Source organism: Lepidothrix coronata, unplaced genomic scaffold, assembly GCF_001604755.1.
Source record: "Lepidothrix coronata isolate B3197 unplaced genomic scaffold, Lepidothrix_coronata-1.0 Scaffold61, whole genome shotgun sequence".
Taxonomy (NCBI): Eukaryota; Metazoa; Chordata; class Aves; order Passeriformes; family Pipridae; genus Lepidothrix; species Lepidothrix coronata.
The window spans coordinates 2,905,833-2,927,944 of NW_016690241.1; the positions used below are offsets into that span (position 1 = coordinate 2,905,833).

General features: G+C 38.0%; 1 protein-coding gene across 1 annotated transcript in view; it reads left to right on the forward strand.

Moving 5' to 3' along the window:
• DISC1 (disrupted in schizophrenia 1) overlaps nt 1–22,112 on the forward strand; it is a 171,338-nt gene that overhangs the window by 119,180 nt on the left and 30,046 nt on the right. The window contains 1 exon segment of the mRNA XM_017817605.1: nt 10,464–10,524. Coding sequence (XP_017673094.1) covers nt 10,464–10,524 — 61 coding nt within the window.

The window sequence follows — 22,112 nt, forward strand, 5'->3', positions numbered from 1 at the left end:
GAAGAAGTGTCAGCTCCAACAATAATTGTTATTTTCAGGGAATTTTTTTTAAAAGGCCACTGCATTAAAGCAAACTGCTTTGAAGAATTGAGTTCACTCATCCTACTTATAATATAGCAGTGCTGAGACTCAATATGAAGGGCAAAGTATTTAATTTCCTTGTTTTATGGACATTACATAAACAGAAGTCTTAGGGTTTAATTCAAATAAAAGATTTTCTATTGATGATGAAACTCTGCTTCAATTTTGAAAGAGATTTTGAACTAGTAATAAGGCTGCATTTTCATCATCTTTCTAAGGAAAATATGAATTGAGTTTTGGGTTTTTTTGTTTTTTTTTTTTTTAAAAAAAAAAGGTTACAGGGACCTCAAATATTTTACAGTTTATCCAGATAAGGGGAAGATGCAGATTTATGCCTGGCTGTGGTGACACAAGAGGGTGTCAAGGAAAAAAAGATAGGAAATAGAGAGTAGCACAGATGAAAATTACATGGTAATTTGCAGTGTAGTAGGTTTTGTCTTCCTCTGGAATGTCATTGGAATCCCTTGTTTATTACAGAGTGTAAAGTGGTGTGTACAACTCATTTATAAAATGTACTTTACCATCCTGTGGGAAATCTTATGCCTTCATTGTGACCAGCTTAACTTAGAGATATTAAAACTGTCGCTTTCAAGAGCTCTAGTGTAGTAGAGTTTTGCACTAGGAAGTTAATAAGAAAACTAACAAAGAATTTGTAACAGTGTAAGCAACATTTTTAAGTCAGCCAATTAAATTAATGATCCTGTCTTGAAAGCAGTTCAAAAAACATCTGCCCACTCAACAGTGTGCCCTTGTGTCTGTGACTCTGCCCTTTTGGGTGCTCAGGATTAGTAGAAGCACTTAGTGCACATACATTCTTGTAGGTACATCTGTTTTCCTCAGCTGCAGTAACTCCCCCAATTATATTGTGTAAATCTTTGTCCTGGCTTTGTGTGTAAGTAGAAGAGAGGCTTTTAAGGCATAGCTGCATGTTCATGGCCGAAAGCATCATGTTTACACTGATATGTCAAGTATAGCCAAATATAATTGATTGGTTTAATGAAACTCATAAGCAGTTCTTGCAGGTTGCATAATGCTAGGAGAAGGATGAGAAGGAAGTATCCAGGGAAAAGATATTAAGGATTTAGGAAAATGATATATTAAAGCTGTCTGCTTTACTCTTTGTCCCTGAAATAGCTACAGAACAGCCTCTGTTCAGCCTCTCTGCTGGGCAGCTTCACATTTTTCATGTTTGGAAGCCCTGTAAATGCACTGCAGAAAGGATGCCTGGTATAGCCAACATTGGTCAAGTAGTTTACAAAGGGTTTCTGAAAACTTCAGTGTATGTGGGACACTTTGCTTCTCTGTATCATGGTCTCATTGTCACCTATTCTTCAAAAAGAAATTGCTGCTTTTCTGAAGTTTGAAGACCTGTTCTAGATCCTTGGAGAGAACAGCAGTACAAAAACACAAGGTATCATTTTTAAGCCTTGGTACAGGCAGTCCCTGCTTTATTTGATGTCATTTCAAGGTTGTTAAAAAATAGCTTGCAATGCTGAATATTCTTTCTCATCACTATTGCAATTTGTATTACTTCTAACCTTCAGTATATACCTTTGAGATCAGCTTTGCTTTCTTTAAAATAATCTGAAGGACTGATGTTTTTGCAGCGATTTGTTCTACTATGAAGATAAGTGTTTGTGATTTTTCCTTTGTCCTTTGGCCTTTTTAACACTTTCTTTTTTGTTGTTGTTGCTTTTCAAAGCTCTTATGCTTGTGCTCTGCTCTCCCTTTAATCTCTTCTAGTAACCAGATTCTAAGACAGCATTTGGGAGCAAATTCCTTCTTTTTTTTTTTTTTTTTTGGCTGTGCTGCAGTGCTGTGGTTTTGTTCTGTAAAGAAATTTTGAGCACAAACATCATCTATATTAAATAGTTGTATTTGTTGAAGTAAGAAATATATTTTATCCTCTGGCTGAGGACTGTAGGTCCTGTAGGTGCCTGGGTTCTTGCTAATTTGTATGGCCTGACTAGTCAGCGTGTTGAGGTGGGGGGAAAATAATTAGCAGTATTAAGACTAACATGGAATTTTGCAGAGCTCTTTTGGAGAAAAAAAAACTTCTGGGGGGGTTATAGTAATTCAAAGAAATTTTTGACCATTTTTCCTTTGTGACCTTAAATTAAAAAGCCAAAGTGAGCCAGTAATTTAATATAGTTTTTTGGTTGCAATTTAGGTACTAAAGCATTAGATGTAATACTGAATACTTGAAAGTTCAGCAGAACAGCCACTATGGTATAACTGAAACCAGCTACTGTTATTTTAAAAGCCTTGATGTTGTTGAATGTTTGTGACATATGTCCAGTTCTCTATGGATCATTCATATTAGTCATAAAGTATCCTCTTAAGCCAAAAATTGAATTATGATTTCACTTTTTTATAGTTTGTCTCTTCAGACAAAAACCTTTGACCTGTTCCTGCTTTTCATAACATAAGCATTAGGTGTTGTCAGTCATTGTCATGGAGCTTAGCTCTTGCATAAAGCCTAATTGTTCTCTGTTGTTTGTCTTGGATAGCTATATAAAAGGCTCATTCTGGGTCTTTTTATCTTATCTAACAGTGTTAAAATAAATCTTACTTCCAGGAAAAACTTGTGGCAATTCGAGTAACAAGTCTGAACTCTTCTGGTGCCTATGCACATGTTGAGTCTGGTTGCCTTGTTGGGTTGTGTAATGATTTCCAGATGATGTCTTGTGACTGCTGACAATCTGCAGAGGGCAAGCTGGCCACATGGCTCTCCTTGATGTTCAAGCTTTGCTTTGTGAGGAGAAAGGAGAAAAGAATTTTTTTTTGGGTGGGGGGAGTGTCTGAACAGATGGTTAGCAGAGGATTGAAGTAATAGGTAGTGAACGGGCAGAGAGGAAAACCAGGTAAGAGAAAATGTGAAGAAAATGTAAGCAGATTGCTCTCTCTCCCTCTACCTTCCCCTTAATTTCTTCCCAATTGCTCAGTAAAGAATGGAAGGGAAATAGAAATGGAAAGTGAAAGGAAACTTTCCTTTTAGTTTTTGGAAAAGACATGATACTTTCAATGCTAAGGTAGGTTAATAAGTTATTGTGTAACAAAATGTAAACAATTATTTGTGTTGCTGCAGAGAAGCAAGCAAAACAGGATGGTCCCATCCATGTGTTGGGATGGGAGAGTGAAACTCAACCCTCACCTGTCCCAAAGGAGAATTCAAGAGCCTCCATCCCCTGAGGATGTTGTCAGTCCAGATCCCCAGCATTCTCCCGGAAGTGGTACTAGGCAGTCACTCTGGAGCTAGAAATTGTGCATGGATCCATGTCTGAACTTATTTTAAATAAAGTAAAAGCTGTCTGTAATGAAGAAACCTTTCTGGTGCAAGTTGGCTTATTTATGTCAGCAGTGTAAAGCAGAGAGGGAGTTTGGGTTTGAGTTCTGATTTCCCTGTAGTGAAAATGTTACCATCTGGTAGGAATGGTTTCCTCCATGGTTTTCTGCAGCCAATTTAAAACTCCATTTGGTGCTCTCCAATCATCTGTAGCTTTTGAATCATTTGTGGAAAAGCAATCAAACCTGTGATGGGGGATCGGCACCTAGCCTGTGGTTATTGCAGAGGTGGTACATGCAGGAAAGAAGTTGGAAGGCCAGGAGGCAGCTTCCAGACCTGAGGCTGGACAGGTGGGTGGTCTTGTGCTATTTGCTTTGTAATCCTCCCTACACTTTATATAGTCTCTTAAAGTATCGAGACAGGTCTTTTGCAATGTAATTGTGTGCTCTGTGTGTACTGCTGAGCCAACATGTCACCTACCGCCCCATTAGTTTAGAATCAGTATGCTTGCTTTGATACTGCATAATAAAGCAATTGATAGAATTTCAGCTGTTATTTTTAAAAGGTAGATTGTTTACTGAAAGTAATTTGCCTCCTTCTGCCTGCTGTCTCCCACATGTAGCATGGAAGGACCCCCTGTGTCAGGCTTGACAGATTTTACAGAAATCTGAAAGAAGCTGAGAATGCATGTGAAAGTATGGTAATTCTCTGAATTTAGGCAGTTTAATCATAACAGAACTTGAAGGGTCACCTGTCTCTTTGGATGAAAAGTACTGCATACAACAAAGAAGGTTCAGGAAGCAAATTCTGGGAATGTCTGTTTCTCAGATGTGCCTTTTTATACAGGGTGGTTTCCCCCTGCTCCCTGTCACCTCTGCAAACCTTTTATGTGTTTCACAGAGAGACAGAATTGTCAGTTGTTATAGGCAGAGCTGCTGGCACCTCCTGTCATTTCTCTTTGTAAGATCTATTTTCTGGTTTTTATTTCTTTGTCAAACTTCTGTTCATGCTGAGATTTTCCATACCTTATATCCTCCCTGACATCCAACTTGAGAGCAGAATATGGCATCTCTGTTAAAATCAGTATTTTCTATATACTATCTATGTTTAGCTGTAATTTTTTTTAAATCAAAGGCAAGGTATCACTTGTCTCATTGCAGGCTCAAAATTCATTGTTGCACCAAGACCTCCAAATTAAGCCATCCTTAAATACATTGAGAGCCTTGTAGACAGAGACATAAACAGATGGAGTATGTTCTTTGCCTACTTCTGCTATGTGTAAAATACTACCATTTCTCCAAATGAGCTGGTATTTGGCCTTTATGGGATCTCCTAAAGAGAGAAAACTGGTTCTCCTGGTTTTGCAGTACCCACCCACTCCCAGCATGTCTATAGGTTAGACTATGCTTCTTCCTGTTCAGGATGTACCAATGTGTTTGAGAGAAATTTAACAGTAGACCTTCTGTATCCACAGCTCCAGAGGGAATTTCCTGAGGAAGACGAGTTCACACTGTACTTTTAGTCTTTTCCTGTTTCAGTGCAGTGGGAAAACACTATGCTGTCCTGTGTTCTGCCAATTTTGTATTTCTCTATTAGTCTTCATATATTTTTATTACTTCCTATATTTTTCCAAAGTTAGAGGGTATGAATTGAAAGTATACTACAAGATTTTAAATGTAAGAGTGAGCAAAGTATTTTAAGACAGTGATTGTTTGTTCCTATGTATCAGAAGAGTTGCTCTACAGTATCAGAGCAGTTGACTATCTAGTGCTGAAGAGGCAAGTGATGGTGATGGAAATTTTCATACGGACAAGATACAACACACTGCATCCTTCTGCAAGCTCTGAAAGCAGTGGAATAGCATTTGACAATAGATCCCTGAAAGCCCCCTGTTCTCTTGTGGGATGGGATTGTGACAAGATCAACATTTCCAAATCACCCAGCAGTTGCTGCAGACTCTTTCCCGTGCAGAGGGTCTGAGACCATCTAGCAGTCCTATATAGTACAGCCCTGCTGCATTCACACGTTTCAGTCCCAGCAGAACTGCTGTTCTTGACCTGCCTGCCGGTGGCATGCCACAGCAAAACACAGCTTTCCATTTGTGTGGTCTGACAGTATCCTATTCTCCAGGCCAGCTGTTTTCAGGAGGGACAAACTTTGTGATTGAGTTATGAAATCATCTCTAACTAGGGAGAGGGTATTTTCAACTCCATCAAGTAAGATTGGGCTACATCTTTAAATGTCTGGCTTTGATTTCTTAGATGTTCAGATTTTAGTCTTTCCAGATCACCTTTATGTAGTGTTTCTGTTTATGGAATACCCAGTCCATTTGGACTCCTAAATTTTGGTCACCTCATCTCTGGTGGCAGTAATTTCCTCAGGCAAATTTTGTGCTGTTTTGCAGTGATATTTTGAGGATTAGCACATTCCTTAGAACAAACCACAATTCCTGGAAGAGACAGGTAATAACTACATATCTCAGTATATACTTCAAACTACATATCTTAGTATATACTTCATTACTGAAAAACAGTCAGTGAACCAGCACAGAATTTCATTCCTCTTTTTTGAGTATTTGCACTTTTTTATCAAAGCACTTGTTTTCCTGTCTTTAATCCTGGCCTTTTTAGTTCTTTCTAGAGTTCTTTGGGAACAATGCACTGGAGGGAGGCCATTGTTCTTCACACAGAGCTTGTTCTTTGGGTTTATCCCCTGTCTGTCTGCAGGATGCAAAATTCCTTACCATTCTATAATCCAAAATCTTCTTACTGGGGGCTGGATAAATCATCTTGACACATAGTTGAGCAGCTGAGGTGTCATCTCTGAAGTTTGACTGTCTTTTCAAGTTAACCTTTAAATGTATCGAAACCATTCTTCAGTTTTTCAGAGCCCAACTTCACACGTTAATGTAGTACATCTTCCATGACAGAAGAGATTAGAATCATTTTCATAGAATCATTTTCTGCTTTTGCTTTTCTCTTAGCATTAATAACAATTTCTACACTTAAAAAATAGAATAGTGACAGGACAAGCAACATGTCAACCTTGTTCACACCTAATTCTGCCCTCAGAGTTTGCCCCAGGTGGATCAATGCATGTTCATGTAGTTACTTTTATTTTTATATCATTCTTAAGAGACTAATCTCATCCTAGACCTTAAGTCAGGCAAAAATCTCCCTGAAGCCACTGGGAGTTTTGCCATACCTGACTAATAAGGTATTTGAGAAGGAACAAAATGCTTGCGAATTGGAGAGACTAATTTTGTAGGCTTGAGGTTCAGCATGCAGGCAGGTAATGTCTGGCAGTTCTTTTCATGCTGGGTCTTGATCTTCCAGCAGCCATTGCAGCTCTTCCAACCTTTAATTTTGTGTAAAAATGTGTGTTCACATTATTCATCCACACTGTCCACACATTAAAAAAAGAAAAAAGAAATAATACCTTTTAGGGTGGAAGGCAAAAATTAACTTTGGACTTTGTATCTTTGGGACGCAGTACATCGCTTCTCTGGGAGAGAACTACAGACCTGTGGGGTAGCATGTAAAAAACTACTCTGATATTGACTACGATTTTTTTTAGGCCCGTAATTCAGTTTTAAAGACTTATTCTTCTGAGTTGCCAAGCATCCACATCTGGAATGTCCATATGAACACTGTGTTCAAGGTGTCTCCAGTCAGATACTTTATTTTAGAAAATATTGATAATAGAACCCAAAGCATATATCATGGCCCATATGTCTTTTTAAGCTCAATTTTTGAGGACCAAAGAATAAAAGACCAAAGAATAAAAGTGATGATATCCTTTCATATGCAGGCTTGAATAATCTTTGTAAGTAACAGAAATAGCATTACCCCATTGGGGCTGCTTTCAGATGAGAAATGACACGTGATGTTATTTTAAAAGAACGCTATGTAGGTTAATTATTGAAAGGTATTTATGCAGCTTTTAAAATGGCAGATTTATGCTCTATTACAACTAAAAGGCCACCACAGGAGTTCACTGCTGCTCTTCAACTCTGTCTAACCAGGACTGATTCCAAGATTGGACTTTGCTGCTCTAAGGAGGAAGAAAACTTTATGAAAAAATAAGAGAAGGAAATGCTGACTCACTTTTCTTCAATTAAGACTTCATAAGAAAAGTTTATTTTTAGTCTTTGCAAATTCCCTGGTGTCTGATCTTCTGTGAGTATTTATACTTCTTTATTTTAATGGAGTATTTATACTTCTTTATTTTAATAACTCCCTTCAAGGCCAATATGAGCTAAGCATGTAAATCCCCAGGGAACTTATGAAAAAGGCAATCCCATTCACTTAAATGTAAAAATAAACCATTTGGCATGCAGAAAAGAATCTCGTAAATTATTATTTCTTTTTTTTTTTCTCTGTCATCTAGTACTTTCTTGGCCAGATTGAAGGCATACACAGTTTCCTGTATGCATTTTTTTGCTTTGAAGTGTTGGTGAATAAATTCATTAAATTAGAACAAAAAAAAATTTTCTAATTTGTTGCTTGTCTTATATTTTAATGGATAATCTAAAAGACTGAAAGTATTTCTGTATTTGTTGTAGTGCCATTTGCAGTTTATTGCAAGGGAAGTAACCTTAATCAGATTTTTAAACTGCATTTTCCTTCCAGCAAAATCTCCAGGTTACAGCTTTTCCAATTACATGCAGAAGAAGGCAAGGAGACAAAGATAGTCTAGGGAGCTTTCTCTTTCAGCAGCAAAGTTTGCATTTCTTTTAATGTAGTTAAAATGTTTGACAGGAGAGAGTAGGGTTTAGTGATGTGAGGTGATTTCCAAATGAGTGTTAGCTTTTTACTGACCTACTTTTTACTAGTGGTGTATTCTTGTCCATTACTTTTTGTCATTGAATAATGCTGATATATTAAGCTGTGTGCTTCAAGGGCATTGTAAAATTGCATGTAGGGGCAGGACTGAACTGTGAAAGTGCGAATTACTCCATCAGATCAAACCCAATTAAAAAGTGACAAGCACAGCAGGAGAAATTGAAAGCAAGGTTTATCTTTCATGTAACATAAGAAGCCACTATATCGGTTAGAAACAAAGCCAGTGTGAAACAGATTCTCCACCTCTTCTCATCCCTCTCCAAAAACTAATAATATCTGCTGACTTTATTATCGAAAAGAATAAGCCCCTGAGTTGTAATGGCTCATGTTGAAGGACACTGTGACAATGGCAAGAGAAGGGGAAGTACGGCACCTGTACACCTTGAAGCTATTTGCTGTCAAAGCATGCACTGGGCCTCAGGTCAGCGCATTTGGGGATTGACGGATAGGGAGTTTGGAAAAGTGGTGATCATTAAAATGTGTCATTAAAGGAAGACTTACAGTTTTGCCGACTCTCTGCAGTTCCACACGAAGTGTAGGAATAAGAGCACGGTAAGGAAACTGTGAACTTCCACTAAGCCCTGTAGTTGTTACAGAACTGCTACAAGCTAGGAAAAGGTGTTTAGTCTCCAGTGCCATTGCAGAAATCCTTATAGAACCTTTTGCATAACATCTACCAGCACTCTTCTAATGGTCAGTTGGATCTGTGAATGTATAAGCTAATGCAGTTGTCTACGTACAATATAATACTGCACAATCATCCTTCTGGAGTACTGGGGTTGTGGTGAGTTTGGGTTTTTTGTTTGTTTCAGGTTTGTGGGAGGTTTTTTTTTTGTTTGTTTGCTAATCCAATAAACTCGTAAAATAAACAAAACAATAAACCAACCAAAAAGTAAATCAACTTGGCAAAATGTGTTCCGTACTTGCTATTGGGATGCAGAGTGCTTCAGTGATGTGTGACTGCTGTGTGACAAGGTGAACACCACCTTCGGCAGATAGTCGATATTACATTGACCCTCATACCTGCTGCTAATGGTATGACCTCAGTGAACCCCTGTGTGTGTGTGTGTGTGTGTGTGTGAACTAAACTTTAGCACACCTGATTTGATTAATGCTGAGTTTTGAGGTTCAGCTTTAGTGCATGTGACATTCTACTTTTTCAAGAAAAAAGCCCCAATAAACAAACACAAAAGGGAAAAGTGAGAAATATGTGAAGCACTTGATATGTGTAAGCTGTGCTGAATGGCATTGTATTGTGGGGAAGATAGGGGAGATGAGTCGGTAAATTCACAGGGTACCTGATCCATATCACAAGTTTTGCCTGTAAAAACAGTGATGCTCCATAGGATGTATATTCATGTAAAATATATATTTAATTGATGTACAATGAGTTAAGACTTTATAATAGAGACCGCCTGATTTACAGTCCTACTAGACTTGAAGTTGGCAAGCAGCTGTTAGGGAGGGGGGAAAAGTTATCATAGTGTGAAAATGGTTATTATCTAAAAGCCTCCATTTTCCTGGAGGAGGTTTACCTTTTCCCCATTTGTACCATTGGTAAGTACCAATGATCATCCAAAGGAATGGCTTTATTGTTGTGTGCTATGGTCTGTTGGAGTTCTGGGTGAAAAAGCTGTAGGGACTCTTTCAGACAATGTCTAAGTCTGAACTTTAAAAACAAATACACAACCCCCCCCCAAAAAAAAAACACCAAACCACAAAAAAGCACAACCTAAATTTCATAATGGTCTTGAGTGGTATTTCTTTTCTAATAAAACCTTTTTGGTTTTATCAGAAAAAGTTTGATACAAGATTCATGACATTTTAAAGGACTGTTATGCATGCATTAGGCTTGCTTCCTTCTCCTAAAGGTAAAGGGGAGGACCTAGCTGTGTGGGTGCTGTTTCTTTTTTTGTGGGGATGATTTTGTTTGTTTGTTTGTTTGTTTTTGTCAAGAGGAAACTTCCACAAACTATGCCTTTGTTAGTCTTACCATTTTTCTGGCCCAACCAAGAGGTTAATGCGTTCATTGCTAGATATATTACTGTAATACAGATACAATAGACTTTCAAGAAAAAAGGGAGAAGACACCCACACTGTAATTTGAATGTGAAAAAGATTAATGGAATTCTTATTCCTGACTGATATATGTAAAATATGTGGGTAAGAATTGAGTTGGTTTAAAAAAAAAAGAAAGCCCCCACAAAACTGTGCAGTTATACCATTACCTAACTCTGACCTTTATTTTGTAGTGACCAGTGTAAAAGAAAATGCTGAGAAGTACATGGAGATTCTAGAGGATAAACTACATAGGTAAGGATGATATAATGGAAAACTTTGAAATCTTAAAAATGCTTGTTAATGCAGCATTGATATGCATAAAAGTGCTAGGGAATTTGCATTAGAATAATACCAAAAATAGTTCAAAGCAGGAAATTCCACAAGTGTTAAGATCTCTGTTCATGATCACGTTCAGCAGCTTTTCTGCCAGCCTGGCAATGGGTGCAGGTAAAAGAATCACTGTTCAGTGCACAGGACTGCCCTGGAATGGTGGTGGTACAGCCAGAGAATGGGCTCCATGCGTGGGGTTATGGTGTCTTACTCCAGCTTTACCTGCAGGTCTTGTAACCAGAAGTGTGATCTCTTAAGCACCCAGAACCCCCCGAGTTTTAGGGATGTGACAACTGGTTGAAAAATCACCCCTTTGTTACTATGCAAAACCAATTCTGAGCAGGGCCAAGGAGTCCCTAACCAGAACTCTGGGCATCTTTAACAAGTAAAGGCACTCTATCTAACAGTTCTGAAAAAATGCCAATTTCGGGTATTGTGGAAAGCAAATAGAAACCAAGACAACAATAGAGATATTTTAAGAACTGAATCCCAATGCAGAATTTACATACGTTTATGGCTTTGTTTTTTTTAAAAAACAAATGCTAACATTTATATTTCCTTCTCTTGCTGCATGAAGGGGGCTCTATATGACCCCCTCCAACTTAAGGCTTTTCCTTAAATATGATCAGCAAATATTACAGTGCTAATGGAATCTTCTGCATTCGTGAACTTTGCCCTGAACAACTCTATTTTAATTGAAAAAGGCTTTCATACATAGTCATTGGAGCTTGAGCCTTAATAAAATGCAACTCACCAAATTAGCACTGCTTCCATTTCCACTACTAAGCAGGTATAATTAATAAAGTGTTGCCCTCGCTGTTTTTTTGTTGTATTGATAAAGAGAGCGTTATATTTTTTTTTTTTTTGCTCACTCATATTTTGAATATAGAAGTATTTATTTGGCTCAACTCTTAAATTTCAAAGTAATACAAAACTGAACAAAAAATTATGGAAGATCAAGCTGTGTGTCTGTGTGCTGCCTTAATAACATTTATACTCCATATACTCCAATCCATAAGTTTAAGACAAGTCTTAAGGACTTGGAGTGCATTGTCTTTTGGAAAATAATATTCTTTATTTAGTTTGGACAATACTCTAAGGTACATGGTGTAACTCTTGGGGATGGTCCTGTGCAGGCCTAAGGGTTGGACTTGATAATCATTGTGAGTCCCTTCCAACTCAGTAAATTCTGTGACATGTTTTGATGCTTCCAGGCTGTATGGATTTAATCGACATATCAGGCTCCCAGAAGGACATAAATTTCTATTTAAGTGCTAAATAGTTGGAGAATCTGTATATTTTTTTTTTCTTCTTCCAGGGACTTATCAGATAGAATTTGCAGTTGTGATTTTTTTAAATTTAGTTATGGGGGATGATTGTATTTTTGAGTTGTCTATCTTGACTTTTCTGCATCAGTCTCTTAAATTGCAGCACCTTTTTATGTGTCTTGACAGGTGTTGTTAATGAGCTTGCAGCATGCTTTTTTCTTCTCCTATTTGTGGGAGAAATTTGCATGCTGAACTACTGGTATTCATCCTGCTTCTGTGGGGACTATCATTTCAGGGAAAGGATTAAAAGCTAAACCTTCTTTTTGGCACTGCTTTATATTTTGGAGGCATTTTTTCTAATGCCTCCAAACAGTAGTTTAAAACAGTAGTTGACCAATTCTTAGCAGCTTTAAGAATTGTCAAGTATTATAATGTATTTTGTTGCTTTTATGTGCAAGGGTTGACTTCCTCTGTACCACACAGACCTGGGCTCGTTTTAGTCCAGGTTCTCTATTGCAGCTGGGCTACATGCTTCAAAGTTTTGCTGTTGAGGTAAATGTTCTTCCCAGCCTATTCTGAGGATACAAATGCATCTATACTGCTGCACTGAACATGCTCTTCAGAGCTTGCTGTCAGCTTCTCTAACAGACTGTTGTGATGTTGCCAAGATTCTAAAATTCCCCTTCCAAACTTAAGAATAAAAAAAAAGAAAAAAAGCAACTAACTAACCAACCTCCCCCCAGAAAAACCACTTCCCACCCCCCCAGCAAAACCCTGCTAAAACTCAGCAAATAAACCCAACAAAATACTCCCCCAAAAAACTCATCGCAGTGTTGGCCAAGGTTCCAGATGGTGAAGATTCAGTTCTGAACGTGTTTTTCAACATGTGCAAATGGTATTAGTCTAAAAATAGTTCATCTTAAGTAATTAAGGACTACGAATTTGTTTTAATATTGGTGGAAAGAGAAAATCTGTAATGTTTTTATCACAAAGAAGTCTCTAAGATACTATGTCTTGAAAAATATATTTATGCTAATAAGGTGGTTTAGATATTTGGTTTTAAAAGGTTTCTTGATATTTAAGTAATTAAGTACACCTGCTTTACAGCTTGAATTAAAAGAAACACAAACAACTAAGCAAGAGCCAGAGAGGCTTCCCCATCCCCTGTGCCCCCCTCCTCCTGTTTAGAGAAGAAACTTGAGAGTCTTTCTCTTTTTCTGGCCTTCATATAGATGCTCAGATTACTCCTTTATATATATCATAAACTAAAGAAAGAGTCCCTAAGGAAAATTTAAGGTGTAAGTTTTAAGTTTACATTTTAGACAGCAGTAGAATTTGCATCTGGCTCATGAACGCACCTTTGGGGTTGCTCTTGAAACCCAAAGAGGATCAACTCTGGGTAACATGAATTCAAATAAGCCTCTAGAGCTTTTCTCCAGATGAAACATATCATTTTGCTAGGTAATGTTTCAAATAGAAACAACCTAGATTCAGAACCCTTCAATTTAAAATAGAGCTTCAGAGTAAAGTAGAACTCTTAGAAATGTAATTTTTGACCACTTTTGCAACAGAAGAAAATTAATGAAGAAAACTCAGACCAAAACAGCTTTAATGAAGATTTGAGTTTAAAAAAAGTCAATATTATCAGTTAACTTCCCCCCTCCCCCTCTCCCCTTCTTTTCTCTTTTGTTTATTTTGTGATTTTTTTTTTTTTTTTTTTGCTGGGTTGGCAAAGGGAGAGGGAACCTAGTTTATTCACTGGAGTATGTTTTGGAAAGATGGGGTTTTTGGTGTGAGTGTTTTGTGGTTTTTTTGGTTTATTTTTTTGTTTGTTTGTTTGTTTTTTGTTTGCTTGTTTGTTTTTTGGTTTTTAAAACAAATGCAATGTTTTTGACTGCAGTCTACAAAATACATGCTGTCAGGTAGCTTATAGAATATGTTTGATTAGGAGTACTACTCTTCTGATAGCCTTGTAACTAAAGGGAAAAAAAAGGGAAAATACCATTGGCAAAAAAATGAAATATGTTCAGTATCTACTGGTTTCACTCCAAAGAAGGCAAAACACCCACTAAGTACACAGATTACTTGGCATTGTTTTTTCCTTTTAAAATAGAGGTTATATTCTGAGCAGTGGATTGACAGTTGTTGAGGACAGTATCCTTCATGAAAAGAATAAATAAATAGTACGTTTTGTAACGCTGCTGGCTGTCTCTTTCCCAGTCACCAGTATATATCAAGCCACTCCTCAAGTTTATACATTAAATCACTAGCTGCTCTTTTAAGAATGTAAATACCATTGCCATCGCTTCCAAGGTAGCCCTTGCAAATTGCTTACCTTTTGTTAGTAAACAGGAGATGTGCAAAAGTAGTCAGAGTTAGGATAATGAAAGTGTGTTCAGCAGAGACATTTGTCTGTATAAATATCTGAAGTGCAAGAAGTTTTGCTTAGAGAACTTCAGCCCATCACTTGAGCCATTTAAGAGGGATGGTACAGGAGAAGTTTACCGTAGTAGTCTGATTTAGTTCATAAAAATTCAGCTGCACATCTTCTTGTGGGACCTGTGTTCTTTCATGCAAAGTGTATTTTTTTCATCTTGCTTCTTTCCACATCAAGTGAAGGCTCTGCTTTATATCATTACCATGAGTAAAGTGGGCTTCAATGTCAGCAACTCTTTTAAGAACCATCAAGTTCTGCCATAAGTGAGCTTAAGTCATGTAAATGATTGACAGTCATGAACTGTGCATTCGCAAGAGTGCTATAAAGCTGTAAAAGGAGATTTGGGTTAGGATTCTGTGATTAAATGGTGTCTCCTAAATCAATACTTACATAAAAGTGGCCAGATATTGAAAAACGTGTGGGGTACAATAAACATCTTTTAAATTTATGTTAATGGAGAGAAAGTATTAAGTTATATTTGTTTAGATGTGGGAATCCAAGTCCAGACTTGGGTTTGAAAGTATTCACTTGTTTTTGAAGATAGCAATAAAATTGCCTGTCCTTTAAATGAAGAAGAAACCTTTGATATATATTTCTGCATGAAAAGTCATCATCATCTGAGTTATTTGCTAGCTCTTATGTATGTCAATGTAGGTCATGTGACATAAGCCATTGTAAATCTGTTACATTTTACATGCACCCTGTATCTTATTAAATCTCTGTCCTAGCTTTAGTTTGATTCCCTTCCATTGCAGAGGGGGTTGTGAGAAAGATTGATCTGCGTAAGAACTGTATGTGATAGCTGGAGAAATGAAAACAAATATGTAGAACAAGATAAAAAATTTTAAAAATCTTTCAGACCCTTGCCCTTGCAGATGCTGGTAAATGTTCTACAGTAAATGTGTTTATCTTATAAAGTGCTGTGCAAAACCAGGAATTCAGTTACACTACTGAAACATGCACTAAAATGACTGTTGTTTCAGCTCAGTCTTGCCTTTGGAGACACTGCTGTGCTCTTCTTGTAGTAGTAGAGGGAAAGTAGAAGTCTTCCTTTAGATTTCTCTATACCAAAGATAACTAAGGTTAAATTAATGGTGCAAATGAGCTTAATGAGATTTATGATGAAATAACAATACTTTTATTTTCAAGTATCCATCTGCTATATATCTATAGAAACATATTTGGAATTCACTGCCTCTGTGAAACTTATTAGAAACTGATAATCTGTGAAAGTTTGCCCTCTTAAGCAGATGGAATAAACGTGGTGAAATTGTTAGAAGAGAGTGTCACCTGAAGATAATGGGTTTTTTTGGTATGCTGTAAATTATTTGATATTTGCCCTAAGAACTGGTTTTATTTGGCATACCAAATATTTCCTGAGTGGCATTGTATGCTAACATGAAACGTTATGCCTGATCCATGGCCTAAGCAATTATTGTTAAATATGATATATAGTGAAGGAGCATCTCACAAGTGAAAATACCTCTTGAGGGGAAAACGCAGAGAGCAAATAAAACATCAGGAGAGACCAAAGATCTTGGGACTACGTCTGTCCTTCTGCAGGCACTCAGAATGCAAGAGCAAGACCTGTCATGGTGCACTGCACCCTGAGGCTGAAGAAACCCCAGAAGGAGCTGCCTTCATTGCTAATTAAGCAATTAGGCATTTAAACCTTTCTCAAGACTGCAATGATTTTCTGCAGTGAGGTGAGGTTCCTGCATCCAGCTGGAGCTTGTTAGCCTCCTGCACCCACTCAGAGCTCTGTTTGAAGTCTGACGCTGTGCTGTTGAAGAGCAGTCTGTGGTAGCCAAGCCTACAAGCACAAGCTTGCAAATGTTGAGCATTTTCATGACAAAGCCCCTTTTTGGTCATCTACAGACCCTTACCTTCTGTAAGGGTAAGATTTCATCTTGAACGTTAGTGCCCTGTATGTCATGTTATAGAAACTCTGATGCCTGCCATAGGAGAACTGCTAAGGCTGCTGAGTAAGGCTTTCTGAAAGCTTTTGCCTCTTGTACATGCAGCAGCGCAGGTGTGCTCGGGAGTGCCAGATGGCCTGTGGTAATTTTGTGTAACCCATGACCCACCTCAGTTTCACTGAGGGCTGTTTCAGCTGCTGGTAAAACCTTAGGAGTGCACAGATAGGACTGAAATGCCATCTTTGCCTGCCTCCCCCCAAGACTATGTGTTTTCTATTGTGCTTCCAAGAGACCATACAGCCCCATCCCTTGCTGGATAATGATCTGATCTTATTTTGCTTACCAGCAGTTCTGCTGCTGGAGTGTTAAATGCAGGTTAGACAAAATACTAGTGACTCACTTAGTCCCTTTCTTCTTCCCAGCTGGTCTTAAGTCATACACAGCTGTGAGAACATTAGCTCTGAAATTGTGAGCAGCAGACACTTTATATGCGTTGATGCATTCCTTTATATCTCATGGCCCACATGGTGATGATTTCTAAATCCCTTATCATAACTGCCTCAGGCTGGAAACAATTTTTTTATACCAGCTGATGTAAAGATGACATTTCTTGAGCTGAGGGAATTTAATGTGATTGCACTGTTCTATGGGCCTCAAAAGATTATGCTGTGACTTCCATTCATCACAAAATCAGGTCTTTTAAGTGCCTTTTCCTAATTCCCAGATAGGAATCATGAAATTATTTTGGGAGAATAATATCATTCCAAAATAACTGGTGACAATTACACAAAGATATTTTATTGTGCTATTTTCTGTGCTATTCTGCATGAAAGGGGAAACAGATAAATATATTAAGATACAATACTGCAATGACTGTACTTTGCCTTTATTGAATGATAAAGCACCTGGTAACTTTGCAAACATGTGCAAAACCTTTCTTCTTTAATTGACTGTCTTTCACTCTTTGTTTTGGGTTCTTTTTTTGGGGGGTGCCTTTTTTTAATTCATGGATACACAGTATGGAAAATTGCATAGAGTCTTACTCTGATACAAGTTGTGCTCATCTTCATGGTTCCTTGTTCACTGAGGTGTGAAGGAGATTGTGTGTGGTTAGGACAGTTTGCATCTACTGAAGAAGCAGAAATCAAGCCCTAAGTCTGTTCTACCTGATTTCATCTGTAAGTTTGGGGTTTTTTAAAGGTTTCAGTCAAATGTTACTTGATTAGTTCAGAAGAAATGTGGCTGCAACCTGGCTGCTCGGACTGCTACGGCATGCATGCATTCTCTGTCAGAAACAATGTTTTCTCATGCAGGCAGTGTTTTTAATGCATTTGAAAATGTCATCCTTGCTGAGATCTGTCCCTTCAGACAAGATATCTGATGTTCTGAGGGTCCCATGCCCTAAGAGGACAAGTCAGGATTAAATGCCACAATATCACATTCCAGTTTAGATGAAAATAAACAGTCTTAAAAGCTATTCTCTTCCCTTATTATTCATTCTTTTAGCTTACATACCACAAGTCTCCTTTATAACATACTAAGTTTCAGAAATGTTTTTGTGTGCTGAACTGAGTATGAATGCTCTGAATAGGGACACTGCACAGTGAAAGGACAATATTTCACACTGCTGATGGTCTTAATGGCCTTAGAACACATAGAAAGAACTGCATGTCCTTGCAGATGCATAATTCTCTTTCTCTATTGTTCCTGTCTGTATGGAATATTTCTTTCTTATAATGTAACATTGATTATATAGGGGTAGTTTCCCCAAATGTGTTGTTTGCTCATGACTTCGAGCTGTTATTTATGAATGGTTCTTATCTCCCTGAAAAAATGCCCTTGGATGGCAGTGAAATCACTTGTGTTGCCTGCCCTTTCAAAAAAGCACTGCAGGACTAGGCCTGGTGTGATTAACCTAAGTACTGAAAATTGGGAACATAGTTAGAAGCTTATGCTGCTGAAAGTGAGTATGGTACATAACTTGCCAGATTTGTAAATTTTGAAGAAATCTTTGTACACTTCTCTGACATCTGAAGGCATTCTGCCTAAACCGTGGTTTGCTATTCTTTAGAGTAAAATAGTCTGTCTTGAACATAATTAGTAGTTTTATCATACTGATTGGGTACTCAAAAAGCCTTCAAACACCACCACCACCAAATAACTTGGGTTTCAGTAATGTTGAAAAAACATTGCAGTGTCGCCAAACCCTCATGGGACCGATCAAACATTTTACTTTGGAGAATCGGTTCTCCTTGTTGTGAGGACATTCACATTGTTTCAGTTACCTTATTTTTCAGTTTATGTGAGAGATGATGTTATGAAAATACGATTATTTTTTCTTAGAGCCTCATGTTTTCCTCATATTCTTTTCCAGCCTGAGAACAGCAACTCCACTTTGCTGTGGAAAAGCTGTGATACCATGAATTGAAGGATTATCACTTCAGCCATGTAACTGGTAACAAGAACATAGGAACTTGTGAATAAAAGTAGCATTTTAAAGAGATTTCTGTAGAGGAGGGGAAATTTGGCAAGATCCCAGTGATCTTTTGGTATTGTAGTAAGGGAAGTTAACTTGTCCAAAATACTCGTAAATAAAAGGAACTGTGAATAATGAAAAGCAAACGGCTAAGTGTGCTAGTTAATAAATTACAGGTGATTTTTTTGGTTTCTATATTGGCCCAGACTTATCTGGGAGATGCATCTCCTTTTTTTTAATAGGTCTGGAAACTTCATTTCCACAGTTAACAAATGTGAAAGAGTGTTGAATGATGAATCCAGTTAACAAAGAAGAAAAACTTAAGTATTCTTTCTTGCTCTGTTTTCCCCCTCTGTTTAAGTGTTTGTGTACTTTTTCATTTGCTGTTCTTTAATTACTCTATCTTGAAGTTAGCAATATGAGAAAAATGGCTTTCTGATTTTCTTCGTGCTTTTTCCTTTACTGTGGCTCCTCTGTCTTCCTTCATTGGAGTTGTCTCACTTCCGTTTCGTGTGTTTTATTCTTACCTTTGTTTTTTTCCAACTTTGTTCCATGGGACACCTATTTTTGCATATCTCCTTTGTATGTCATGGAGGTGGGGGAAGTTGGATAATACAAATATAATAAAATACAGAATGCAGAAAACCTGTTCTCACCTTTAGAACACATCAGGTTACTTTTCAAGCCACAGTGCAGATTCTCTTTAAATATTCTTGTTGTCTTCACAATCACTGCAGTGTCCTGGCAGAGTAGTATCTTGGAAACTCTTAGTAAATGTAAATAATGTCGGGAGAAATTTGATGGTATTGCTTTACAGAAATGGATTAGCCTGGATTAACTGAGTCTGGAAGAAAAGGGGAGAATCCTCACTCTTCCTTTTGTTTCTGGTTGTGGAAAGTGTAGGTAATGGCCACAGGAGGTGAAAAGGAAAATCATCTCTAGAAGTGCAGGAGATTAGAGTTTGTAATCATGTTTCTACAGCATAATGTGCATTTTATCTTCGGTGTTATCTGGTGCCATGTACTAGTGGAGATCCTTTGATAAATTCATGCCTCATGCCAGGATGAAACTCTTGATTCCCGGCCTGTAAATTGTGTTTTCAGCACTGGCAGAACTAATATTTATACCCATGAAATGCACATTGCACAAGCAGTAAAAATGGAGGAGGGCAAAGAATGCAATCTGCTTCTTCCACCAAGTGAGAAAATATACTAAAAAAACCACCAAAATTAAACAAAAACCAACCAACCAAAAAAAAAAGCCCTGCTGCTTCTCTCTGTGGTCTCCACGAGATAGGATATAATAGCATTGATGAAACGCACCATGTCTTTTGTGGCAGTGGCAAAAATGTTCAGAATTTGCAGTGATAAAATGAATTCTTGCTACAAAGGAAGGAGAATTTTGTTTAAATTCCTGAAGAACCATCTGCTGGTTTAAGATGTAGAGGGAGATTTTCGCAGAAAGGGAGGGATGAGATAGGGAGGCTTTTTGGTCCAACAGTAGTGTGGGAGAAGGGGACATAACATAAAATTCACTTTTCCACTTTAAGTCCTAGCAAACAATTAGTAGTGCACCAATGGAATGTGGTATTTTTTGTGCACTGTACATTTTTTGATGACTGTTTGGCTTATATATGAGATGGTAAAAAGTGAAGAAGGGCATAAGAATTACAAACATAGAAATTGTTATTGTCTTTTTTTTACTTTTTTTTTTTTTTTNCCTGTTTGGAGACACCAGGTCACAAATACTGATTTTTAATTGGGAGATAGGGGAACTGTGGCACATGAGCATATAGTTTTATGAGAAGTAGCAGAAAACTCTGTTCTTTTCAGCTATTCTCAGCATTGAAACAAGATCTTTTTAGAGGGGGGAAAAAAAAGGTCAGATTTGAGGCCACTTTCCAGTGCCTCAGAGCTTTAGAAAAAGCAAAGCACATGGTTGAACAGCTTTTACTAACTCCCTGTCCATATTAATTCAGGTTTCATCCAGGGCTTTTTCCAAGTTACTGAATTAGCTTCAGTAGTTAGTGTGCAGCATTGTCAAAGAAAAGGTGACAGAGGATTTTACTGCTTATTCAGGGAAAAGCTTGCCCACCTCCCCTCCTTCCCTCCAGGCTCTTTGTCTTCCATTCATTTTATTCTTAGCATAGCAAAAATCGTCAGAGGACAAGGCTGGGCCTTCTAAAAACATTAACTATTGCCCTTGCTTAAAAAGAAAGTGTGATGAAAGTTCACAGCCTCTGTGGCTTGTTAATAATTGTGTATTTTGTTAGGATTTTGGTTTTTTTCTGTATGCCTTTTTCTTACGCTGCATTGCTCTGGTGCTGGTCCGTCATGCCTGTAAAGCTAGAGTCCAACACAGCTGAAATTCATTCCTGTCACAGTCTTGTGATCTAACCCCAGCCAGCCACCAAGCCCCACACAGCCGCTTGCTCACTTCCTCACCAATGGGACTGGGGAGACAATTGGAAGGGTAAAAGTGAGAAAACTCGTGGGTTGAGATAAGACAGTTTAATAGGGAAAGTAAAAGCTGCTCATGCAAGCAGAGCAAAATAAGGAGTTAATTCACTGCTTCCCATGAGCGGGCAGGTGTTCAGCAGTGTAAGAGCATAGGGTCTGGTGAGAGGCAGTCTAAAAACCAGGCACTGAGTGAGAAATTGATGAAAATATCCACTTACACAGCAGACTGTTTCCAGTAATTTCATGAGATGTTTCCCAGTCTTACTGAGAAAAATTACTGTAAACTTTTCAAAGTGCTTCTCTTTGCCCTTCAGCACCACCTGTGCCTTGCCCAGCTCTGCCCTGCTGTTGGCTCTTCTGTGAGCTGATTTCATGCAAACTTCAACCTGTCTTAGCAGTGAAGATATGACTGTGTGAGGAGAGGGAGGGATACACAAAACTGTTTGTCACTTCTAAGTCCATGATATTAAGCTTCTACTCTCTTACCAGGTCCTCTTGGTGGCTGCTTGTAGGTGAATATGTGTAGTGAGAAAAAGCTACTCCCTTCTGAACTTGGCAAGATCCAAACTTAATTTGTGCATTTCTCAGAGGCTTTGTCATCTCTCTTGAGCAGGATTGCCATCAACAGTAGTAATGGGTGTAGAGCAATCAAGGGAGATGAGGATGGATGCCTGACAATCACCTGCTTGCTGTCCAGTGGTGCTGCTAAATTCTTCTATCCTGTCTTTGGATGATACTTTGCACAAAGCCCTGGCTGGCCAATTAGATAGAAACATCATAATAATTAAAGAAGTAGAAAATAAATAAAGTACTGCCATCTGCATAGCATGAGTATGAAGATGAAGGATGGCCCTATCTTGCATGTAGGTGGGGCAGTCTTTCCTACTATCATTTGGAAGCTCTCGTTACTTAATGTACTTACTGCTAGGAGTGTACAGTGCTAGTCTGGGT